General features: G+C 41.6%; 1 protein-coding gene across 1 annotated transcript in view; it reads right to left on the bottom strand.

Moving 5' to 3' along the window:
- The window catches only part of ERICH1 (glutamate rich 1), a 66,763-nt gene extending 42,792 nt beyond the window's left edge, over positions 1–23,971 (bottom strand). The window contains exons 1-2 of the mRNA XM_014251412.2: positions 23,905–23,971; positions 8,150–8,344 (exon numbers count right to left, since the gene is read on the bottom strand). Of these exons, the coding sequence (XP_014106887.2) occupies positions 8,150–8,344; positions 23,905–23,926 (217 nt within the window). The 5' untranslated portion in view covers positions 23,927–23,971. The remainder of the gene's footprint in view (positions 1–8,149; positions 8,345–23,904) is intronic.
- Between the last annotated feature and the right edge of the window lie 3,387 nt (positions 23,972–27,358).

Genomic DNA, 27,358 nt, shown 5'->3' with positions numbered 1-27,358 from the left:
AGTACAATACACTTATTTCATTCCAATCCTCTTTTTTTATAATACTAATGGTGACAACATATTGGTGCAGAAAACAGTACTGAATTTTTTGATTGACCTTAATTTTTGACACTTTATTCAGTTATGTTTACACAAAAACAAGTCCACTATCCTTTGATATTCAAGCAAAGCATGTTTACACTTAATTCCCAGGGCATTATTTTTTAGAATCCTAGCCATATTACAGAAGACTGCTCCCAGTTCTTAGGGTGTATACCACTTGTGCCTGGCAGCATGTGGAAACTCAAGCCAGTTCATTACAACTTCCCTTCTGCCACTTCACATTCCCAAAAGTTCATCAGTTCACTGAAAAGAGAAAGTGTAGATTACAGAGGGTACTAGATTAGAGCACTGAAGGAAGAAAACAAAATGAGAAAGTCCTCAGAAGTACCTCCTCATCATAATGTTTTCCTTCAACTTGCTGGAAAACAAAAACTTCAAGAGGAAACTGAGGTCAATAAAGATATCTTACAAGGCTCAAACTTGGGATGGGAAATTCCTAAAAAAACAAGGAACAAGAGAGCTCATATTTATTTCCCTCTGTACCTCCCGCAAGTACACTAACTTAAGATTTAGTTTATTTTTTAGACATGTAGAAAGGCTGTATTATAGCTCATTTTATTGGAGACAGCACCTGCCATTACAACTCAGCTTCAGTTTCACTACATTAGGAGCAGCAAACACTCTCTGTCACAGAGAAAAATTTGATTAAGTACAAATTCTTCTTATTCTTATTCTCACTCATGGTCTGGAGAAGATGTTTTTGCTTTTTACCTATGAACCATTAAAATATCTACATTTCCTTGGAAAAAGTAATGAAAACTAAGCATAAACCAATGTGAGAGTGAAGCACAGAAAAACAAGTGATGTGGAAAGCAAGAAACAGATCACTTTTCAGAAGCAAATCTGACTACAGGCAGATGGCAGAATTAAAATTTTGCTGTTTTCTGGAAGTTGAATATAGGAGGAATGATGAAACAAACTATACAGCTAAATGGTATATGTGTCCCATATATGCCCTGGTATATGACTATATGCAATATTTTGATTAGATGTTTAAGATTTCTAGCTGTACAAACAGGAACATAAGGCTATCTTAATGTTATGCTGGTATCCAGCTCAATTACTTCTCCTGCTGCAGAACTTATTTGTTTAACACACTTTTCAAAAGCCAAATATATCCCTGTTAATCAATCCTTTAAAAAAAAATTAAATAAATGCAACAACATTGAATCTAAAAGGCCATGTCTAGATTGCAATTACTTAATTATCCTCACTGATGAAGTGATTATATCATTACTGGAATGTACCTGAAACAAGACTAGAAAATAAATAGATGTGCTCATAAGAGTAAAAGGAAACAAAATTTAAGGTTTTAAAGCTTTTTTCCCCTCTAAACTCACATTTTCTATTCCACAACTAGAAGTCATTGGTAACAGTCCATTCTCATTTTTGTAAAAAACAATGCAAAGCACAATAGATTATGGAAAAGTATTTGCTCATAACATAGTTCAAGCTATCAAGCTCACATTATAAACATTTCCACTTTTCAAATCATTGTTAGAGGGCAGAGTTGATAGGAAACACAAGTAGAAAGTAAGCTTGTGCAACAGCAGAAAATATAGGATTTGACTCTATGTAACCATAATTTTGACAATAGCAGCTTAAGTGATAAACTCCCCAGTGTAAATTGGAGCAGGAGTGGTGTCTCACACAACCTGTTTTGTCATCAATGCATTGAAAATTATTTCAAACAAGGAGTCAAGGCAGACAGTGAGAATGCTAACACAAAATTATTATGCTGCAGTTCAAATCAATTCAGTTCTACCAGCTATTCTCTAGGTGAAACAAGGTGTCCTGGGGTCTTATTATATCAAGTTCTTAAACGAGCCATTTATCCATTTCCTTTACCAAGATAGAGTTCTTGCAGCTGACTAGTTTAGGTTTAGAGCTTGTTAACACTTAGAGCTAAAGTTGGCATTTTCTACTCTACGTAGGCAACTGCTACACACTGTTAGATGAGCTACCTGTTGAATTGTTCTGGGGTCTCACAGAGGCCAGCAGCTCTTCCCATGACAGCTAAGTTGCTTGAAATAAGCATGTGGAAGAGAAGAATGAGTTAACATATATACATAAGAACAGTGGAAAAGGAAAGAAACTGCCAACCAGCAGCAAACAACCCCTCCAAAACCCACAGAAACATTGCTACAGGAACCGGAGACCTGTCACAAACAGAAGTGATAGATGTTAAACATGCAGCCCACCCAGTCTAAGCAGAGAGAAGGGAGATTTTTGTTTGTTTGTGGGATTTGGATTGGTTGGGTTTTTAAGGATGGGTTTTAGAATTTTTTTCCCCTTTCCCCTAAACCCCAGATTTCTACATTTCCCTAAAGCATGTAGTTGTACTGGCCTGTAAAACTGACTGGGCACCATTTTTACCACAGCCACCAGGGGCTGGTATCTTCAGACTAATATTCTACTCCTGGACACATCTGTCCCATTTGCACAGCATAACAGCACTGTAATATACCATGTAATGGGAGAATTTTTAAACCCTTGAGAAAAGACTATAAGAGTGTGAGACAACACTTTATTCTATAATAATTATAACCTCGATTGCTTTTTAGTTTATTCACAATAGAAAGCTTTTCAAAGTAATTAACTAAAGCAAAGCCAAATTGTTTAACAAGTCTCTAAAGTTGTTTATTACACTGAGTACTGCTAGAATTTAATTTCTCAACCATAAGCACTTAATCAATTTGATCAACTAAACAGCAGGGCAGCTAATACATATTTTTAGACATGTTCTGTCTTCTAGGCATTTCTGCCACTAGCTTAAGTCTCCTGCAGTAAAATGGCTACAGGAAGACAGGATTAGTGTGAGGAAGGACACAGTCCTGGTGTCCTAGTGATGATTTAAATGCAATACACTGTCAGCATCAATAACTTCAGAGGAACAAATAAGGAGAACACAAAATAATCACATAGCTGTACTGAATTTTGACATGAATTCCTCATATAGGATAACAATACTGGGATATGTCACATTTAATAAGACATTCACATTTTTGTTTAATAAATAAGGAGTAAATTGTGTTTTGTCCATTTATATAGCATAACATAGATTCCAGCTTTTTTTGAAAATTAAAACCTATTACTAGCAACAGCTTAGTAACATTCCCCACTATTCCTCATTTAAATAAATGAAGGAGAATAAAAGTTTAAGTAAATTGTCTCCATAAGATCCAAAACTCTGACTAGGCTCTTTGCACTTCAAATTCCTTTTTCAGAATTAGGGAAAAAGCAAAAATCAAAAGTGGCACAGCATACTTTATTACTGACAAACTGAATATCATGTATTTCACTTGAATACAATTATCCTTCTTCAGCAACTCTGAAATTTCCATTTTTATAAGAAAGATACTAGATACTCATCAGTAAATCCCAAGTCTTATAAAAGGTAGTTATAATTCTGACCAAGAAAAAGGTCGGAGACTAAGGAGGCCATTTCCTTGTACTAGGAAAGGCTGAGAGAGCTGGTCTGTTCAGCCTCAAGGAGAGATGACTGAGAGGGGACCTTATCAATGTGTCTAAGTACCTAAAGCATGGGCTACCAAGTAAACATTTCCAGGCTCTTCTTGGTGGTGCCAAGCAATAGGACAAGAGGCAATGGGCAGAAACAGCTGCACAGGAAGGTCCAGTTGAACATAAGGAAGAGTTTTACTATGTGGGCAATGGAACTGATTTCCCAGAGAGGCTCTGAAATCCTGTGCCATGTGCTCTAGGACGACCCTGCTTGAGTAGGGAGGTTGGACCAGTTGACTCACTGTCAACACCCTTCCAACCTGACCCATTCTGTAATTCTGAGAAGTAAATCCCTAGTTAGAAGCATGCATGTCACTTTTGAATATATACTGCAAAGGTAGTAGAAATAATTACTGAGGTTTTAAAATATCAACAAAAAAGCAAAGAAATCACAGAACTGCAGACCTCACAAGAAATGTTTTTCATTGTATTAATCCTTGTTGCAAGTAGATCTGGCCCTAACAAAGGTCAAAAACTAACAAAATCAATTATCAGGACAGAATTTAGCCAAAGCCCATAACCAGTGTGAGCAATTTATATTTTAAAATGCCCAGTCTTTTGCCAGGTACTTTTTTTCTTTTTGTGATACAAGTTTTAAAGCATTTTTAATACAGCATTTGGAAGCATATTCACAAAATATCCTTTGTTTAGGGAAAATGTTCTCTTATTTTAGGAGCTTTAACCTCTCCATTTGCTCTTTTAATGCTTTGCCTGCCATAAGAATCAGGTTCATTATGTGTGTGTAACTTTTAAATGGTTTAAGGTAATAAAGATGGTAATCTAGACCCTCTTTAATTTTTTGCTGAAGTAGGAAAAATCTTTTATTATATCTTTTGAAATTAAGAACTATACCTCTTGCAATGGATGAATCAAATTCCTCAAGGGGAGAAATATTTAGCAAATCTTTTCTAATTGTCCTAAGGAATAAGAATCCCTACTTTGGTTACATTCATTTTCTCACTAACCATATTGGTACAAAAGGGGAAAAAATCTGATTTAGAACAACTGTAATCCAAAGGGAAGATATATCTTAGTATCTATGCCCTAGAACTGAAATTCTGCACACAGGCAAGTGCTTTGTTTTGGTTCAGGTTTGTCATTTGTTTGTTTGGCTGTTTTTTTGGGCTGTTTGGTTGGCTTTTTCTTGGGGAACAGGTTTGGAAGGGTTTGGGTTTTTTCTATGTGTGTGTTTTTTGTTTTGGTTGGTTCATCTTTTAAAAATACAAAATTTCTCTTTTCAAGTAAAAAGATATGACTACTCTTCTTCTTTGGGGTCCAGAAGAAGAATGATACCTCCATGTTTCCTCCCTCCCAATTTTTTTCAGGAAGGAATTTTACCACTCAGAAAGGGCTAGTTACAAAGGACAGTGTCCTTCAGAATTTGCTTTCCACCTCCAGTTATTCCGGATCTTATTGTGAGGTTCAGTTCCAGAATTATGAGAGGATCTTTACGGGATAACCCTTGTTGATACTAAATTGTTAATGATCCAAAATTAAATGAGAACCAACCATTAACATAGGTCCTGAAGCTCCATCTTCTTAAGCATCTGAACTTCAACCTGGTCTCAAAAAAGGCATCTAAATGCAAATATTTACAGGATATAAAAGTATGATCTTAAAAGACTGCATCTGGAAGGACAATAGAGACATGCCAATAAAATTTAAAGGCAATGCTGCAAACTGAATTCCAATAAAGATCAGAATCTCACAGGGGGAAGGTGGTGGTGGTTTAGCTCAGACAAATTGGTAACGGTATTTTCACAATCTGAGAATAACTGTTAAAGACAAATACGACATTATGATGAGTTTTATAGTAAAATCTGTTATTTAATGCTAGAAAATACTTAATACTAAGTTTATTTTTAAAGAAATCCTCAACTTTTTATTGGTGCTGAATCATTTTTAGTAGTATTCTGTAGGACTGAAATAATTACTTTCAAACTAGGAAAGAGTTAGTATCTACAAAAGAAAATCCCTCATTTTCCATTGTTGCTTTCAATTAGCCATCTTTGACTACTGCTACTTAAATCATCAGCTGTCTTGCAGTTATGCCCATAATCTTTGGTCTGGAAGTAAGAAGTCACTTAAAACAGTTTATGATCAAAAAATTCAATCAATGCTTTTATGTATTTCCTTCATCAAGGCCACAGAGTTTATAGCTCAAACCTTCTACCTATCTCTAAACATGTACTTTCAGTGTCCAATGTTATAAAATCACATGCAAATGCAAGAGCTTGTTAAATTTAAATAAAATTACAACCAGAAAAGAATGGTTGTGTTTGATTTCCCAGATGGGCAATTGATTTATCTTTTTTTCTTATGAGTTTATCACTTCAAGGCTTCTTTTTTTTTAAAGTACTTATATGTTGAACTTGAATCAAAGCAGAACCTTTTCTGTACTACTGTGGCATTTCCATGCCTCCAACAGAAAACAAATCCAGTTTGCTAGTTTGCTGTTAATTTCAAAAACAGCCTTGTTGCTCTGCTGTGAAAATCCTAAATATAAACCTGTTCTTTTTACTCCATGTTTCCTATCCCATAAGCTGTATTTTCCCTGTATTAGGATTCTGAATAAAAAGCTTTTCTTTCATTAGGAATCAGGTATAAACAAATCAGAGGAGTTATAAATCACAAGGTCAAATAGATTCTACCCACCACCTCCCATTTCAGTGGGAGTTTTCCCAGGCCTTAATTTATAAGGAATGGTATATATTCACAACAAATGAGGATAGTTTTGGCTTAAGAAAGTACTCCATAGATGTGTATAATTAGCACACCTTTATCATAGAGCAAATAAATACCCTGTTACCTATTTTGAAAGGACCATTAGTTCCCAATGCTATCACATATCATTGTACAGAATAAGTTTAATGCTTTATCAACCTTTTGAAAACATGCCTTTCATTACTAACTACATAAAAAGTACCAGAAGTACTAATCTTGAAAACCAAATTGAGTATAAAACATACAGAACTACAGAAGTTGAAATTTCCATGCAGCCTTCTATTACAGCAATGGCATGCTGGTTTCAGCTGGGGCAGAGATAATTTTCCCAGTGGCTAGTACAGGACTGTGTTCTAGATTTGTGCTGAACAAAGGGTTGATATCAGAGAGATGTTTTTGTTATTGCTGAGCAGGGCTTGCACAGAGCCATGGCTTTTTCTGCTTTTTGTACTTCCATGCTGGAGAAGAAGTTGCTGGTGAGTGGAAGGAGACACTGCTGGGACAGGTGACCCAAACAGACCAGAGGGATATTTCAGACCAATTGATGCACACATTGACACACTGGCTTGACCCCAGACCTGCCTTGTCACTATTATCTTGCCCGTTGTCACTGGACTGTTGGTTGAACCTGGTTACTGTTAACAGATGTTCTGCTCATCTTTGCCAGGCACCATGGGACTGCTTCCATCGTGATGACACAGCTCCTGTGTCTACCTTATCCCAGCTAGCCTTCCTTCACCTTCCCTTTGCAGCTCTCCCAGTCATATCTGACCTCAGTCAGGCACCCTGTCACATTTGCTTAGTTTTTTGCATTTTTGAGAGGTTATTCTTGAACCAGCTATTCAGAGCTCCTTTGCAATTCAGACCCATCCTCTCATTAATCCTACCAAGCAGATCCCTGAACAAGAGAAACATCTGTTATTTGGTAGCACACAGTTCTAACCCTACTAATCATTCTGCTCACTTCTTTCCAGACGTTACTCTCCTGTCCCAGACCACATCCACAACCAGTTCTTCCCTGAGAGCAAGTAAGAAGGATAGCTGATCATCTCCCCTGTAGAAAGCTTTTTGTACTCTTGGGAAACACACTGTTCTATTTCAAGCCAGTTTAACAGCCTCCCAGTTATGGAAAAATCTGGTTTTACACGAATACAAAGCAATTCACACTCATTCTATACTTGTGCAGTCTTTTACCCACAAGTAATACCACAGCTACCTCATTTTCCAGCTCCATCTTTTGGCACACCATTCACATTCTACAACTTATTTGGGAAAAAAAAAATAAAGAGGACTTTTATTTACCTCTTCAAATATTCATGTGCCATGCTCATTGCATAAACACACACAACATAAAACTATCTTTCAAGGGACTAACACAGTGTCTCAATTAATATTTGCCTTCTGTTGGATCTGCATCCCCCATGGGGTTTCTGTTGCAGGAGGAGGGCAGGATCATGTATTCCCACCAACCTTCATCTTTACCTCTAACAGCTGAGCAGAGCTGTACCAGTGGGAGTAATTTTATCATTATTTAAGAAACATTATATCAAAGACAGCTACAGCTTACACTGAACTTTTATATTTGCTACTACTAAATGCTGCATCCAAGCATATACACCAAGACTATTTCTTGACTTTCATAGGACCTCAAGTGTTCCAGGTATTAAGTACCACTAGCACTAGTACTCAAATTCATCTGCTGGCATCAATAAATGAAAAAAAACTGACATACTATACTCTTCTGAAATAATGCAGCTATATTTAAAAGCATATTATCAGAAAAATGACAACACAGTCTCACCTTGAAATGATTCACAGGGTGTATTAGTTGATGTGCTAGCATCTGCTGATGAAATCTGAACATTATCCAAATTCTTTTCTTTAGATTTTGATCCAAGATTTTCAAGAACCACCTCCTCTTCTCTACTTGAAGTATGAACAAGAGAAGATGATGATGTTTCACCATAGAGTCGTTTCAGTAATTTTGCCAAGAACACTGCAGGGTAAGAAAACTTTTTTTAACAGGAAGAAATGCAGTATTTTAGAAATACTTTAAAACTTCAGAAACCCCAACAATTAACTTTTATGAGACAGTTTCCCTCATATTCCATGGAAGTCTATTTTGAGTAGTCCCTACCTCTCACAGGCGAAACTTAGTATATTTAAGTTCAAAACTTGAATTGCAAAAATAGCTTTAAAACACCAGAGTTCACTAGCAAGGTTATATTTAAAGTCTTCTATTTGACTACACTTTGGCAATAAATTAATACAGTACATTTACAGACTAAAAACACATTAATTTTTAAAATAAGAATCTTCCTATGCAAGTGTCATAAGGCTGCTCAAAATGCAGGTCTCTTCTGGAAAAGAGGCACTGCAATTGAATTACTCATTAAAATCAGTAAGCTACAATGATTTAATCACACAGAAAAACTAGAAGTAGACAGCAGCAGAAACACATGGTAACCAGTTATTTCTACAGAATTATCAGTATTCTTATACGCCTCTTCTTCTTATGGGCCCATTTCTGACGACACTGACAATCTGCTACAACTTAGTCAAAAGCAAGTATCATTTGATTAAAGAAATATATGCAAATAATCTACTCATTAACAAAGCCATTATCTTTTTTATATATACATGTATACTTCAATAACTTAAAAAGACAATACTAAAGTATAAAGTATTACCAATAGTTTTTATCTATTGCAAAGCAACATTTCTAGTTTCATGAATTTTGTTCGGTCAAAGATATATTGTGGGATGTGCAGGCGGGAAAAAAGACATTTGGAGAAAAACATTATCTAAACTGCAACTTCAAATTTAATATACATTCTGTGGACACTACAAAAACAACCTGCTGCAGATTAATAATGAAATAGTTCTGCCAAGAGAAGAGAACTTAAAAATTGTAAGAAGAATGTATCCCACTGCAACTTAGCAGAGAAACATTTTATCATCACGCAACTTGTCAATAAATTACTTTACAACTGAAAAAACCCCACTTCATCCTTGAACCACCAGTCCTTGATAGACAAACTGTATCTCAAGTGTACCTTGACACATATGCTTTTTCATGTAAATGCCTAACTATGGGAGAGAATGCTTTGTTATGGGCTATGATTACAGTTTCCATATAGACAGACATAAACAAGTGACTGTATGTTTTTGTAAGGTTCCCTTCCTGGGTTAATCTACAGCTATAAAGAAAAATCCACAATTACTCTCCTCGGCTACAGAAAGTAGATGGAAATAACCAGTGTCATGAGATAAAGTTAACTGCCTTTTGCAGATCTCTGACTCTAAAGCAAGTTATCCAAGAGGTTTATCCTGAATCCCTTCCCCAAATGCTGCTGCTAATGCTACAGCATTTTAATAAACTACAGTACAGCCATTACTAAATATCATGGTTTAATGCCAAGAGGCAGCCAAGTCCCACCCAGCTGCTCGCTCACTTTCCCCAACATAGAATGGTGGAAAGAATCAGAAAGATAGGATTGAGACCATTAATAGGTTGATGTAAAGGCAGTTTAATAGGTAAAGCAAAAGTCATGCACACAAGCAAAGCATAGAATTCATTCATCACTTCCTGTGGGCAGGCAATGTTCAGCCATCCTCAGGAAAGCCAGGCTCTATCACACATACAATGTTACTTGGGAAGACAAATGTACCCCACTTCCTCCTTCTTCTCCTGGCTGTGCATGCTGAGTATGACACCATTATATATGGGTGAGATATACCCCTTGGGTCAGCTGGGATGAGTTGTCCCAGCTGTGTTCCCTCCCAATTCCTTGAGCACTCCCAGCCTCCTCGCTAGTGGAGTGGGCTGAGGAGCAGAAAAGAACTTCATTCCATGTAAGCACTGCTCAACAATAACAAAAAATTGCCCGAGTCATCAACACTATTTTCATCACAAATACAGAAAACACATCACCACAGGAGCTGTTATGAGGAAAATTAACACATCCACAACCAGTACACAGATTAACATTCAAGCACTTGTACTGAGGGAACTATTCTTCCAAAGCAAATGATCATTGACATACTGATGAATCTAGATGTGCAAATACATCTCTAGTTCTGATGAGAAGAGCAGCCTCCTCATAACTACAGCGGATTTTATGCTTCCCATCTTGATATCTGATTTCCCTAGTCATCTCCCCCCACAATCTAAATCACCTTTTCCTTTCCATTTTTAAAACTGAGGGACTATACTCATACACACAATAGCATTACTTCAAAAAGCAAGACCAGACCTGCTGTGATACATTCCTTCTAATTCCCATGGGGAGCTCTCCCCATCTTTAATAACTTTGCTTGGGAGAGCAAGCTGATAGAATGCCTGCCTTGGAGGGTATGGATACTGAGGTTTTTCTTTGATAAAAATCTCTTTTGCTCAGAAATAAGAATCTAGATCAGGAACAGTGATAGATTCACCAAAGTAACATCCACTTGGCAGGAGTTTTCAGCAGATACTAGAAGCAGCAAGGTGTGGAGTGAAGGAGCTCTTTACTGCCTACAAAGTTTTCACATCTGTGTCAGAGCATCTTAGCACTGACAGAAGAAAACTAGCAATTTTCAATAACCATAACAAAATAGAAGTGAACAGTGTTGACACCTAGACATTAAAAGGTACTCCTTTGAAACCTGATATATCTCAAGCCTTCTGAAGACAGCAGGAAGCAATAAATCCCAACAGTACACCTTCCTCAGGTGAATGAAGAATCACAGAATCTGGTGAGTTGGAAGTGACCGAAAGATCAGTGAGTCCAGTTCCTGTCCCTGCACAGCACCATCTCCAAGAGTCACATCGTGTGCCCGAGAGCTTTGTCTAAATGATTTTTGAGCTCTTTCAGGCTTGGTGCTGTGACCACTCCCCTGGGGAGCCTGTTCCAGTGCCCATCTGTTCCAGGCACCGAGTGAAGAACCTTTTCCTGATACCCAGCCTAAACCTCCCCTGACACAGCTTCAGGCCATTCCCTTGGATCCTGTCACTGGGCACCACAGAAAAGAGATCAGTGCCTGCCCCTCCTTTTTCCCTCACAAGGAAGTTGTGACTGCAATGAAGCCACCCCTCAGACTCCTCCTCCAGGCGGAACAGACCAAGTGCCCTCAGCGGCTCCTCATACGACTTCTCCTCAAGGCCTTCACTGTCTTTGTAGGTCTCTTTTAGATGCTCTCTAATAGCTTAATATCTTTCTTATACTGTGGTGTCCAAAACTGTCCCCAGCACTGGAGGTGAGGCTGCCCCACTGCAGAGCAGAGCAGGACAATCTCCTCCCTTGCCCAGCTGGCCATGATGCCCCCCAGGACAGGGCTGGCCCTGCTGGCTGCCAGGGCACTGCTGGCTCATGTTCAACTCATCATTGTCCAGGACTGCCAGGTCCCTTTCCATGGCCCTACTTTCTGGAATCTCATTCCCCAGTCTGCCTGTACAGCCAGGGCTGCCCCATGCCAGGTGCAGAATCCAGCACTTGTTGAACTTCCTATGGTTGGTGATTTCCCAGCCCTCTAATGTGTTGAGGTCTCTTCGCAGGGCCTCCCTGCCCTAGACAAAGTCAACAGTTCCTCCTTGTTTTGCATCATCTGTGGATTTGGTTAGTATCCCTAGAATCACCAGAGAGTGCTGAAAAAACGGACTGACTTATTTTGAATTATTTGGAATCCTAAATATATTCTAGTCTGAATAAAAAATAAAATAAAAATCTGCCTGCAGCCCAAAACCTTTTGAACAAAGTCCTCAGTATAAGTGAACAAAGAAATTAGGCTCTGAGGAATACCCGTTCTGCCATTCTCAGCAGCTTTACATGCTCCAAAGCAGCACTCTACTTTGCAGTTAACAGTCTTACAACCGAGCTACCAAAACATTTTTCAGATGACAAAGGAAACTCTTTCCAGAGGGTTTTATTGCTGCAATTACTTGAAAAAAAGACATCATGTGATATCCATAAGCACTGGTTCAATCACAGAATTAGCTGCAATAGGTTACCAAACTAGTTCCATGGCTAACTCTTGACAACTCATGTCTGGAAATAGTGAAGTACAAACACATCAGAAAACTGAAAAAACACCAGGTCTCTACAGTCTGACATCACATGAAGAAAGCAAAGTGTAACTCCAATACAACACAGAACACATGCTGGCTACTGATACAAACTGTGAACATCCATGATCTTTCTATTACTAATTTTGCATGAAGAGTAAGGAATCTACTCCAGATAAATGCATTTTTAGCACCTATGTATTAAATTGACATCTTGACTGAATTCTTATTACATACACAAGCAAACTATCCACAAACACACTGAAATAGCAGTGAAGATTTATGACAGTTCTGGGGTTGACAACAGGACTTAGCATGACTTAAAACTCAGTTAGGACTACAGACTGTAACAAAAACATTCTGAAGAACTAAACAAATTAAGTTCTGAACAACATCAGAAACATTCCTGTGCAGCGACAGCTTCTTCAAAAACATTTCCGTGGAGAATCCTTGCCACATACTTTTGGCTACTTGTCATCAATACTTTAAGTACCCCCACCACATTTCTCATTGGGTTGCCTCCTGCCTACTTAAGTCAAAGCTGGGCAGCAAGAACAAAGTAAAGTGGCACCGGGAGCCCTGAACTCTGTGAAGCTTGCAAGTTGTCCTACTTGGTCTCTTTGTCACCCCCACAAACAGAAGCTTTCCAAAAAGGGAAGAATCAGGAACTTCTGAAACCATCCCATGTGCAAGATGTGCTAATATGCTATTTCTGCTACAGCAGAAGGAAAGATAGTACAGCAGAATGGAAAAGGACGGAAAGAGCAGACAGACTGATAATCCTCATGCAGAACATATGGACAAGGCTTCATTAAAATGTTCAGTTCATCTCTGTTACTGAAGAATTACTCTCCAATATTCAAATGGATTTAAATCCTTGAAGTCTCTTTTATCATGAAAGTACCACATCTCCTATGAATATCATGACAAGACAGTTACTTCACAACATGATCACAAAAATTACAGAACTGTTAATGTTGGAAGGGACCTCCAGACATCACCCAGTCTAATCCCAAAGCTCAGAGCAGGATCAACTAGAGCAAATTGCAGAGGGCCTTGCCTAGTATACCAACCCCATTGCATGGATCATCTCCTCTTCCCTAATCACAGCTGGATACTCTTGACCAGAGACCCTCAAGGGAATCATCTGAAAAAGAGTGACTCTTGAAAAAGAGATGACTGTGTTTATCAGGACCCAGAGCAACAGAGTGTAAAAGAATTTTAAAAGACTGCTACAGAAAGAAAATATTAGCTAGACTACTGTTCTTAACAGCTAGCAGGTGGAAGACTGATAACTTCAGGCTAGGAGCTGTTCATTCCTTCAAACCATTCCCCACAAAGCTTACTTTAACCATACAGGATAGTTTCATAGTAAGAGTCCTCTGGATCCTTTCTGAAGGAGTTGCTCAGATGGCCAAACTGATGAACAAAGGTCTTTGCTCTGTGTTTATCTGGCCTAACACAGTGATTCTTGGGTCATGGCTCTGCAAGCCTCACAAGGGGTTTGTATACACATGGGTTTGTATTTCAGCCGCCAAGGCAAAATTCAGTCTGAAGTTATGATGCCTGATGGCATGCAAGGCATTCTGTTTTGCCTGCAGATTAGACACTGCTCCAGAGACCTCATGTACACAAGACACCAATTCTGCCAATGAGCCTGTGGATGCCCAAGATGTACTCAGTAGGGATGATGGTGCACTGAGTACAGACCCCTGTTAGAGTAAATGGAAATCAATACACAGAACCTCCAAGGGTAATTAAAACTATTAACCTTGACTTAAACTTCCCAATACAAGCAAAAGCCACACACATTGACCTCGGAAAAAACCAAAACCTCCACTCATCAAGCCTCACAGCCAAAAAAGCACAAGAAAAATAAAAAGGAGTTGGCTGAAAGCTCGAAGACCCCAAATCATTGCTAGAAATTGTAAAGGCCAAGCGCTTGAAGTAAGTCAAGATAGCTTGTGTGTGTGCACAACATGTGCAGTCCTGAGGGAACTGAATAGCTATTTAGTTATTAACTTCAAAATCCTCTGAATAGGGATCACTTACCTGCAGAGAAGATTCCAGATTTGGGATACCAGTTCAGCAACTACCAAAAGATTAAAATCAAGGAAGAAAGAGAGTATTTACCGACTACAAAACATTCCATTTCCCCTGAACAGGGTATCATTTTCCCACTTCCTCATTTTTACCAAAAACATTCAAGCTGTGCAGGGATATGAGAAAAAGAATGATGTAGTGACATGTAATTACATTCTGTGTAGCTTGACAGTTCAGATCATCTAAAAGGTCTATCTAAGATGGGATCCTCTTTTTCAAGTCAGGAGAAAGAAACAGAAAATGTGATTTTCTTGCTATCAGCAAGGTCAGTTTTACCAAGAGTGACGTATTTCCATTTCACCATGGACAGCGCATGCAAACCAAAGCAAAGCACTGTAGCAGTGTCATGGGAATAACAAAATTGATCTTTCCATCTGGGGGAAAAAGTAGTGAAATATACGGAATCCTAGCTATGATCAAAGTACAGTTTTATGTACACAGGAATGGGTACAGTATTTGGCTTTGTGCTCCCAGTCTGCAAGCAGTCCTCATCTTGCAGGCGAAGCTATGGTAACAGGCTCTTACAACAGTAGCTAGAGGATATAAAAAGGATAAAAAAGCAAGGACTGCAAGATCTGCAGCAGAAAATTCAGGCTGAAGCTGACTGTCTCTTTCAAGAGGCACTTGTAGACAAACATAGAAACTAACAGCTTACAAGACCTTGTGTTTAGGCAAAGAGGAGGCCATTCTGCAGATCATTGACTTTATCTTCAGTCTTCATACTTCACACTAAATAGCATCTATGTATGAATTTATAGCCCTTCCTTCCAAACAGCACTGGTATTTTATGACATGCTTTCTTGAGGAAGACACCAAGTAATTTTTCAGCTTCATATTTCAGGATAGAATTCACTTGCATCTTAAGGCCAGAAAATGTACTACTACATCTTGCCTGAATGACTGGGAGAAATACTTTTACACACCCACCTACACTGAGACCCAAAAACTTGTATATCAATACTTATAATGTTACAATTCAAAAGATCTAGAGAAACTCCACAGTTCGTATCAGGGCTTTTTCCCAGTGCCTAAATGCCTTTTAAGACACATACACATAGACCATGTCTGCTATTCAGATTTGAAAAACTTGACTGTTTTCAGCATTGGGCCTTTTTCTTCCTCTCCTTAGGAAGGAGAGGTTAAGGAATCCTACATTATATAGCAGTATGTTTCCCATTGAGATCTCTACAGGTTAGAAACCTTGATTCTGAAGTCTCTTTTGGCCTGGAAGGTGGTCTCTCAGCCTCATACACCTTACTTTTAACTATCTGCCTTCATCACGAGAGCAGTTTGAACAAAGGCTGTTCATCCCATTTCTCCCACAAGGTATGGTGACTTGCTTGGTTGTTGGGAGGCTTTTTTGGCTTTGTTTTTTGAACTACAAAACTCTAAAACTGAGACTGAGGAGAAACACCATGGTGAAATGCTGATATCACAAGCTGATTATTTTAAACTTGACTAGCTCCTAACACAATCTTTTAGTTCTACAAGACTCACAAAACTTTAGTGGTATCCTACAGGGAAAAAATTGTACAGCTCTTTACAGGATGTCTACACAAGGCGGGAATGATCCTCTTTGACAAATTTACAATTGCTCTCATTGACATTACATGAAACAAATGATTTTAACTGCTAAAGCTATTATCACATATTTAATGGTGTAAAGAACCCACATGTGCTGTTTTGGAATGAAATTACGGAAGGATTTAGTTATATCCAAGGTCACATGAATTCTGTGCTTGAACTACTGGTTATCAGCTTCATCTCAGTATGGCTGTTAACCAAAATGTCTCAAGGAGCTGCAGAAGAAAGGCAGATGCTATCATTTTATATCTAGTGTGTAACAGCAACTTCACAATATCAAGGTTTGTCTCAAGACCACTGACATTATTCTCACTGAAACACCATCTATTAGTCTTCAACTTCCCATTAGACAAAAAAATCGGATGTTAATTGCCCTAATTTTACACCTGTCTTATTCTTTTACAGGTTCGAGAACCACAGTGGAAAAAAAATCCAGTTTTGTGCTCTAAGGTAGTAGTTGATAAAAGTATGTCTCCGCTTATCTTGTTACTTAGTATTACATTTTACAGCACGTGGAAACCCACTTTGTTTTCTAAAACTCAGTAATACAGAATTCTCCTGTCTGTGAGAAAACTTTCGAACAGCTGCAGCTTATTTAAGTATATGGCACATATCAGTAGGATTGAAAGGTAGGAAAGGAAAAGAATACAGTGATTAAACACCCCATATCTATGTATTCACCTAAATTAAGCAGTCACTACAAAGGGACAGTTATTACAGAGAGAGATTGACCTGTGAACCTCCAGACCAACCCAGCTCATAGCAAATTGCAAATCTGCAAATATAAAACAGCAATTTATTGCTAGAAAAAACCAACATTTATTTTCTCTTCTTAGCTTAAAAGAAACTTATTCAGCTAGACCAAGCACCGTCTCTGTCACATTGTAGTTTCAAATCATTAAGACTGGTATTACATCTGTCAGCAAATTCTACATGACTGTGTAGTTCAACAAGAATCTGACTAATAGATTGTGTCATCCTGTCTCAACAAAGGTTTTAGAGATCTGTCATTAGGCCACCTTAATTGCAGCCACAAGCTCCTAGACATCTAATAAACTTGACATGACAAAGATGATAAGAAGCTACATAACCACAATGAGAACACCAGGATTTCGTTTCGCTGATCATAAGAATCCCATCTGCCTTGTAGTGAAACCCTGCAAAATGTGTATCGCTACTGCAGCCCTGGCAAAACAGAGCACCTTCACTTTAGTTTCAATTTGTGCATACTATCCATCTTCTACAAAACTTAAATATATGTTTCTCAAACTGCACTATTATCTTCTTCTTACTTGGCACAATCAAAAAGACCTCACTGAAAACATCTAAAGATATCTCATGAGTACACCCTTACTAAAGCTCAATAAAGCTGCTATTATTAATACCCATAATTCTGGCCACTGAATTGAGCCAGCGATTAACTACAGTTGCACAAGACTGTCAGCAGTGCCCTGGCAGCCAGGAGAGCCCACTGTGTTCTGGAGGGCACCAGGCACCGCTGGGCAGGGGAGGGGATTGTCCCGCCCTGCTCTGTTGCAGCTCCATCCCAAATCCTGTGTGCAGTTTGAGTGCCACAATATAAGAAAGATACAAAGCAGTTAGAGAACATTCAAGAAACCTTCAAAGATGGTGAAGGCCTTGAGGGGAAGTCGTATGAAGAGCAGCTGAGGGCACTTGGTCTGCTCCGCCTGGAGGAGACACCTCAATGCAGTCACAACTTCCTTGTGAGGAGGAGGGGCAGGCACTGATCTCTTTCCTGTGGTGCCCAGTGACAGGATCCAAGGGAATGGCCTGAAGCTGTGTCAGGGGAGGTTTAGGCTGGGTATCAGGAAAAGGTTCTTCACTCAGATGGTGCCTGGAACAGATGGGCACTGGAACAGGCCCCCCAGGGGAGTGGTCACAGCACCAAGCCTGAAAGAGCTCAAAAATCATTTAGACAAAGCTCTCGGGCACATGATGTGACTCTTGGAGATGGTGCTGTGCAGGGACAGGAACTGGACTCCAGTGATTCTTGTGCTCCCTTCCAATTCAGTGTGTTCTGTGATTTTATAAGGTATTTTCCTCTCTCTTCTGGACAGATTTGGGCAAGGGAAGGCTGTGCATTTATCACTGCTCACTGAGACCAATCTCCTGCCAACACAGGTGTGAAGTTTCAGAAAGTTTAAATCTTACTTCAACCTTAAACTGGATGCAAAGAGCATATGGCTAAAAGTGAAGATCAAACTATGCCACATATGGGCTAAAGTTAAATGTTATGGTATATTATAGTAGTAATATGGAAAACAGACATCAAAATAGCTAAAGAGTAAAAATCAAAAAGTACAACAAAACACCTGCAACTCATTCTGAGTTCAGATTACTGAAGAGAAAAAAAAAATGCAGATTTTAAACAGTTTCACATGAGGAGAAGCAGCAAGCTAAAATGAAGGTCAAGATACCAGTATTTAAAAACCAAACCATGAAATTGGCACGTGTAGTATCACTGAGCACAAAGGTCCACCAAGATTGTGCACTAAGAGTTACTCAAAAGGAATCTCCGTAAGGTCATATTATATAAAATAGAAATTTAATTGAATTTCTACATAGCTTTCTTCAAAGAGTAAATATACCACCCTTTGCAATCATTTCAGTATTTGATTATACAATATCAAGCAACTTCTGCAAGCATCTCTCTTGGGCTGCAATGCAAGATGTAACCACAAGTATGTATTCTATTACCATCTGCTGAAACCAGGTGTGGCAGTGATCTTTATCTCTTCCAAGACCCATCCTCCCTCCAGGGAGGATTAATTAATTAATTAAAAATTAATTAATTTAAAAAAATTAATCTTTTGTTAATGGGCCATTGAGTCTCACTAAATGACTGATAAAATGACATTATCTCATTGTGAGCTGCTCCACCCAGGGGGAGGAGCCATGTGGTGACATGCCTCGGGGAAGACAAAGAGTTACATTGTCCCACCCCAAACGCCTTGTGAAAGACGGCCCAGGAATTCTGATTGGGTTTGAGTCCCTGGGGGTTTCTCCCTTGTTGTGTTTCTAGTGGTCCCTGACCCTGAACTCCACCCTCAGGGGTGGAGGCCCTCGGGAGTTCTGCCCCTCAAAAACCCCTGCCCTGGCTTTGATCGGGGCTCTTTGTTCTGGATCTGAGTTTGTTCCCATGCTGAATAAATGGTTTCATGAAGAAAGGCCCGTCTCGTTGGGTGTTCCATGCTGGTCCCCAGAACCCTGCAGCTTCCCTGGACGAGATCCTGAGGTTGCGGACTGCAAGAGAGCCAAGCATTCCTACTGGGATATAATCAGAGACTTGGAACACTACAGTCAGCCTTCCTCCACTGGATTCCCAGAGGAAAAAGACCAGACCCATTTACACCACCGAACCTTCAGAGGAAAACTACACCCTTCTACAGGATCATTACTTCAACAGAACAATGTCTGTCACTCCAGGAGGACTGCAGCCACCATTCAATCCGACTGCTACCAACACCCTGACCAACAGGGCATCTTTATCAGTGGGTTGTATTTTTGTTGGTTTTCTTTTTTTTTGTACTACTGCATTTTTATTTTAATTTCCTTAGTAAAGAACTGTTATTCTTATTCCCATATCTTTGCCTGAGAGTACCTTGGTTTCAAAGATTACAATATTTTGGGAAGGGGGGTAGCGGTTTACATTTTTATTTATTTCAGGGGAGGTTTCTGCCTTCCTTAGCAGACACCTGTCTTTCTCAAACCAAGACAGCATCTCTACATATACATATAACTGAAGTCAATATTACACCAAATATCCCATCACAGAAGTGTTCTGGATGTTCCAATGTAGCTGAACTTTTCTTTTCTTTCTAGACATATATGGAGTTTTAATTTAAGTCATTAAGCAACCCATAGAAATCCAAACTTCTTGAGAACAGTTTTCAACCTTTTGAACTAAACACAACAGAAAATATAAGTAACCACGTATTGCCATAACAATCTGTGCTGGTTTTGGCATGGATGGGCTGGATTGGGATGGAGATAATTTTCTTCACAGTAACTGGTATGGGGTTGCGTTTTGGATTTGTGCTGAAAAGAGGGTTGGTAATACACGGATGTTTTCGTTGAACAGTCTTAAGGGCCTTTCTGTTACCTACCCCACCAATGAAGGAAGCTGAAAGTACACAAGGAATTGGGAGGGGACACATCTGGAGTAGCTGACTCAAGGGATACCCCAAACCACATGTTGACATGCCCAGCACATAAAGCTGGGGGAAAGAAGGGAGGGAGGAATGTTGTGTGTCTTCCCAAGTCTCCATTAAAAGTAACGGAGTGCTGCTTTACTAAGGGGAAGGCTAAACACCTGCCAGGCTATGGGAAGTTGTAAATGAATTCCTTCTTTTGCTTGGCTTGTGTGGATTTTGGTTTACTTATTAAACTGTCTTTATCTCAACCAAGTGAGTCTTCTCACTTTTACTTTTCCAATTCTTTCCCTCATCCCAGTAGCAGGTGAATATGTGAGCTGCTTTGCTCTGAGGTAACAGATTCCAGAAGTCTATTTTACAACAAGAACAAACTTAGCGTTGAGTGAAAGGCGTTACACACTGAATTTTTAAAAAGGCAAACTAACTACAAACAGACACACTTTAATGGCACACACCACCACTTCTACACAGGTTCATACACCTGCTCCTAAATATATCCTAGCATGTTTAAACAGTCCTACCACCAGTTGTGGACCATCTTATCTCAATGCTAAGTACATAAGAATTGCTCCAACTTCTTAAGAACAAACCAACCCTACACCAACACAATCCATCTCCCGAAAAAAACCCAGAACCCCAAACAGCCACCTACACAAAACACAGAACCCTAAAGACCACATCAAGTAAGGCTCTGCTCTCTGAGCATGTGCTCCCCTTGCAGACTTTCTAAGTAGAAAGCCATTGGGCGCTTCATTTCTGCTTCTTTCACTACCTTGTTGGCCTTTCTCCTTGACTACATTTTTCATCCAGGCACAATACCAAGGTTAGCAACAAAAGCTTTTTTCCCCCCCTTCCACAAAAGGTTTCAACAGCAGAGTCAAGTATACCTACCCTAGTGTAACTTCCACATTTAATCACAAAATCCTCACCTATTTTTAATTTAGCCAACTACAGTCCAAATAGAATTTACATCTTGGTAAACTGCAATAAATCTTTGGTCACATTGTGGGGGAGTAAGGTACTTCTCACAGAAAAAAAAACCAAAAAAATGTCAGGCATCATACTCCATTTGCAATTAATGTTTCTCTTACTGACAAACATAAATGATGAAAGAAAACACACTCACTTTAAAATAAAAAATCTTTTTTTCCCAGTAAAACATCAAAGTATTTGCCAAAAAATTATGTTGCATTTGAAAAACAAAAATAAGAAAAGGATTTGAATAACCTCAAGATCTCTAACAATCAATCCTTCTCTGAAACTAGAAAAAGGAAAGAAATTGTGTGCTTTTCTGCGAGAATTAAGATGTTTAATATGTCAAATGGACATTAAAAAAACCCCAGCAAAACAAAACAACCTCAAAACTAAGAAACTGCAATCCATTTCAACACCCATTACAATCCTGCTCTCTCACCTGAGAGATGAAAGTAGCACTCCTTGAAGCAATATTCTCTATGTAAAACCATTTGTCACTGATGTCTATTAAGTGTCCACATTTGCTTTCCAGTTTAATCTCTCCAACAGGAAGTCTCCTATTGTTCCACCAGATTATCCCTTGTACAGCACAACTTTTCTATCACTTTTTACTAGCAATTATAGTCAATAATAATAATACACTACACCTGCATCAATACCTTAACTCTACCCTTCAGCAGCTGGAACATCGCTCTCTATACAACCCTTTATGACAGTGTTATTTTGGGGCGACACAACTTTCAAGAATGATGACCAAAACTTTCAAGATGCAACAGTCGATGTTTAACAGCAACAAATGAGGAGTTCAGCTGTCCCAGATAGGATCAATACCTTGTTGATAACACACAGAATGACAGCGGTAGTACCTCTAGCCCTCTCACAAACCACTGGTACATAAGCACGTAAAAAAAAACAACATAAGCCCCACAAAAGTAAAAAAAAAAAAAAAAAACAACACTTTCTCAACTACTTCTGTCGCACCCTTTCCTGGCAGAGTGAAGTGCATCTCATTCACCTGCTCTATTGGCTTTTCATTATTTAAATTCTCTTCACTGACAATTACACCCGTGACCTACAAGCTGTAGGTCCATCACATTTATTCTGTATTACAGACAAAAATTCATTGTTCACTTGCAATGCAGACAAAAAAATCTGTCTTCAGCATCTTCAACATACTCTTACAAAAAAAGAGCAAAACCTTAAAGAGAACCAGCTAAACCTTCCTTCTCAGCTCTTTTATAGGATACCTGTCTTTCAAAAATATATATAGTTTCACAATAGAAAGTCAACAGTTTTCATATATGCTATGGGCTGCAGAGGATGATCAGATGAGGTTCTAAACTCTTCTAGTTTTATTTCCTCCCCTGTGACATCCTTGTATTTCTCACTGTATTTTCTTCCCAATCTTAAGTCACTGCTCCTTATAGTGGCTGAATAAAATATGATTTCCAACTCAATGTGTAAACAGTAAAGTTAGACACTCGGCACGATCATTTTAGCTTTCTCTGACACACTACCAAAACAATTAGCTCTTTATCTGACCCTCAGTTTTAAACAATTTGAGAGCTTTAGAGTTCCCCCATTCTCAGCTCTAGAGCCATGCATTCATTCACAAGTGCAGGAACCCACTCTTCCTAATCCACTTTCCTACAGAAAATATCAATTTTTAATTCACATCCTCAAAGCGCGACAGCGGAACAGTTGCTCCTTCTCCCTTTCTCACAACGAATCTTCATCTTAACCACAGAGAACACTACCGTGTATTTATACCTCTTTCAAACGATCTCTAGTTGCAGTCCATCAGCAAATAGCTTAAACATTAACTCTTGCTGATCAGTTTCACTCTCAAATTGTTATCCTCCCATGAAGTATTTCAGTTTCTGGATGCTGGAACTATCTGTAAAGGCAAAAGCCAAGCACAGGATGCAAGCATTCAGCTCTCTCACAGCTCAGCTCTACTCAACACCCCTTAAGAACGACATATTACTTATGAAACACGTGTATTTTGATTATTGCATTCTTCTTGTGCCGCGTCTTATAAAACATTTAGATAAACGGAATTGATTGAAGCTGTGCTTGGATAGCAGAAGGCTTTTATTCTTTGCAAGCACAGCACCACAGTTATTTCAGAAGTAGCTAATTCACTTGAAATAAGCCAAAACAGATGATCACTAACAACAAGCAAGCACGCACGTATGTGCATAATGAGGAAAAAAGGTGTCATCATAAAATACTTTGTGATTAGAGAAGTACGTTTTATTTACTCTCTCTCCACCCTCATGCAGGAAAACGAGGCAATAGAACCCGCCCCGGCCCCTCCGAGCCAGAGGGGCTGGACAGGAGATCGGGAGGGCTCAGCTCCGGAGGCTTCGCGGCCCCGCGCACCCAGAGCCCCGCCCGTGCGGCGGGCAGGCTCCGCCGAGGCCACTTCTGTCCTCCCGCCTCTCCCGCTGCCGGGCTCGCCCAGCTTCTCACCGCCTTCCCCCGCGGGAAGGGCGGCGAGGAGCGGAACAAGCGAGTCCCGCAGCAGCGCGGTGCGCCCGGGCCGGAACACACCTCGGCTGAGAGCAGCCGTGCCCGGAGCCGTCACCGCCGCCCCCCGGCTCCCTCCGTCACCAGCACCGGGACCAGCACGGCGGGACCGACCACCCCCTGCCCCTCACGGCGCGGCCTCACCATTCCTCCTGCTCCCGGCCATGGCCCCGCGGCCCCTCCGAGCACCCGATACGGCCCCGCGCCCGCTCTCCTTCCTGTTGGTCGTAGCGACTGTCGGTCACGGCGCTGAGCGCCGCCATTGGCGGAGGCTGCGGCAGGGCGTACCCGCGCCACGAGCTGCCCCCGCCCCCTCCCGCCCCGCCTCAGCAGGCGCGATGCCCGCGGGCTCCGGCAGGGGGCGCGCGGCTGCGCAGAGCAGGCGGGGGCGCCCCTGCCGCGCGCGCGGGAGCGAGGGCGGGGGTGTGCGCGGGGCGCGGGGGGCGGGGGGGGCGGCGCGCGGCGGGCGGGCGAGCGGCGCGCGGCGGCCCGGGGGGGTGAGCGGCGCCGGGGGATGCGGGGCGCGCGCCGCTGCTCCCGCTCCCGGCGTCTCCTTAATCCTGACCCGCCGCAGCCCGCACCCGCCGCGTTAATAATGCACTAGAATGTCAGCGCTGAAAAAGGTAGGGAGGGAGGGGAGGCAATGGAAGGGGAGGAGAGGGAAGGGGTCGCCGTCGGGGCGGCAGGCGCTCCGGGCTGTTGGCGGGGTGCCTCCGCACAAGCAGCAGAGGGAACGGGCGGGTGCCGGTGCCGCGGGTCCGCGCGGGGACCGCACCGTCGGGGACGGGCCCCTGGGCAGCGGGGCGAGGGCGCGCCAGAGCGCCCTCGGTTGTGGTGTCATCCGCCACCACCGGTGCGTCCCGGCGTCGTGCTGGCCGTGGCGGGGGTCTCGCCTCGCTACAGCCCGGGCAGGACGGCGGCGCGGCAGAGTGCCCGGTGCCTGAGCGGGGCGGCCGCGGTCTGGCACCTTCCCGTGTGGCCGAAGGGAGCGGCGGGGAGGGGGATGCTGCGAGCGGAGCCGCAGTGCCGGGGCGATTTAAATTTTGGCAGCTCGTGATTCTAGGGAGGAGAGGCGAGGAGGGGCCGGGGGATCGGGGGGATCGGGGCTGGCTGGAGGCGCACCGCCGCCTGCACCGCGCCCCCCTTTCCCTTGCCGGCCGCCGTGCCGTGCCCGGGAGGGCGCGGGTACGTCGGAGGGGCCGCGCTGCTCCGCCAGGCTTCTCCCAGTCCTCCGGAGGGACGGCCCGGCCCCCAGGGGCGGTGGGGCGGCAGCCGAGGAGGGGCGGGCGGCAGGTGAGTCCCGCACGTTCCCCGCGCCGGCTCTGCGCGGCTTCCACGCCGCGGGTGCGCAAGGCTCGGTGCGGCTGGAGAGTCCGCGGGCGCGCACCTGGAGCGCGGGGGTGGGTGCCGGGCGCATCTGCTGCGCTGCCCTCGGTCACCGGGGCGGGCGCGGGTGGGACCCGCCGCACAGAGGGCGGCGTTCGCGGGCGGGTTGGCTGAGCGCCTCCGCGGTCGTTTGAAACACCGTCTGCCGGAGAAATAAAATAATTACTCAGCGTCGTAATGAGAACGCAGCGCGCTCCAGCCCGCCTCGCCTCCGCTCCCGGCAAACCGCCCGGCGGCCGCCACCGTCGGGGCGGGCGGTCCCCGCCGGCCCGGGCCCATCCGCCGCTGTGGGGCCGGTGCGGATCGGACCGGGGCAGGGGAGCGGGGAGACTCGTCCAGCCGGAGGGAAGTGCAAGAAAGGGGCTTTCTTCTACGGCCCCGTTTTCTGTCGCCTTCGTAACCTAATTCCTGCCGCTCCTGGTGTCCCAGTTCTAACAGCGGTGCCGGTGCCGTACAGCTTGGCGTTTAGCCATGAATCTATATGTAAGTGCTTCGGCCTCAACTTCCCTCCAACTTAAAGGCTTCTAATTTACGGCGACAACAGCCTACTGTTGTTTGTTTCCAATTTTGCTTCGTTGCGGCACCTTCTTACACATGCTTAATGTGCCTTGGGAGCAGGTGATACTTGAATCTCTTCCAAATTACAGCCCTAAGAAGGGGACCAAGTGCTCCCGTTACCTTAGGTGATGTGAGCCCAAGATCACTGCTGTGAAAGCAAGTGCCCTTCTTAGCACTGGAGTGTTCTATATCTATTTCTCTCTGCTTCACAGTAGCAACACAAGCACTAACAAAATTTGAGACACTGGACACCTCTAGCCATTTAGGCAGTAGAAGACTGCAAGCAGGCATCCTGCGAGGAGCAGTGGTCACCTCAGTGTGACTGAGTGCAGATCCAAATGCAGATGATGGAGAAATCTCATGTGGGATCTTAGTAACTAAATGTTTTTTACTGTGGGATGTGTCAGGGGAGCATATTGATGGTACTGGACGTTTTAAAAAGCAGCTCAGGGATAGAGCAGAGGATGGATGGAAATATTTTATAATGCACTTGTATTTGAGGTGTTCACATCTGATTCGTTTCATTTTTCTGTCTTTATGTTCTATCTGGAAGACAGGTAAATAGGAATAGTAGAAGTTTTCTATTTCTCTGCTTTCAGCAATATAGCAATACTTCGTCATTTCCAGATGGTTAGCACAAAACATTTTCTTTCAGAACTGCAAGTTTTAATTTTACTATGTGTAGCTATTTTTACTAAGTAGATCATATAATTTTTGTTTCAAAGGCTCTTCCCCCCCCACCATTTTGCATGCTTTTCAGAATGTGTCGTATGTGGTTAAAATGGACTCAGACAATGTTTAATAGTTTTATGAATTACAGTGTTATACATTGGAGATTTAATTCTGAGTGCTCAAGGCAGACCCTGTGTGATCTGACATAATATTCCTAAGTTAAATAATGCATTTATCATGCCATTGTTCAGTAACACATGAACTAAAATCTAGGATTATCAAATAAATTTGTTGATTTCAGATTTTTTTAGCTTTTCATTTTAGTACTATAAAGTGCTATTTGCATTTAGTTAGTCATATATCTAGTTTGCACTAGAACTAGTATGCCACTAGTATAGGGCATACTTCTAATAACTTTTTAGAATTTTCAGTCCCTCTGAAATGAGTTTGAATTCCTTGTGCAAATTGAAATTATACTTAGAGTGAAGTCATAAATGCTTTAAACAAGCATTTAATAATCAGGAAACACAGACTTAGACTTGACAGAGGTCTAAGTTCTGTCAAGTCACTTGAGGAGAATGTGTTTTGTCTATGTAACACATAAAACCACAGTCAAATCCAAGACTTGCTGAATCAATGGTAATAACCATAATGACTTAATGGGACTGGGATTTCACGTTTGTGTACCGCAAAATCCCACAAATATTAATAGTGATACTGTTGGAAATGCCAAGCTGTTGAAACAAAAAAGTCACCAAAGCAAGACAAAAATTTCAAGATCCTTTGTGCCAAACTAAAAGTTATATTCTTAATGAATTCAAATACATGAAACAAGTTATTTTTATAGTAATTGGTACATGCGATAGAAGAAACATATCTCTGAAAAGAAGGATTCATACCTGATCCCAAGGAAAGCTTGCATGTCCAGTTTCCACCGTGTCTGAAGATCAAGCAGCATTCTGCCCAGAGGGTACCCCTGAAT

Source organism: Pseudopodoces humilis, chromosome 3, assembly GCF_049639895.1.
Source record: "Pseudopodoces humilis isolate 2021_Gansu_Grassland_sample_001 chromosome 3, ASM4963989v1, whole genome shotgun sequence".
Classification (NCBI taxonomy): domain Eukaryota; kingdom Metazoa; phylum Chordata; class Aves; order Passeriformes; family Paridae; genus Pseudopodoces; species Pseudopodoces humilis.
This window is presented reverse-complemented; position numbering and strand designations above follow the sequence as displayed.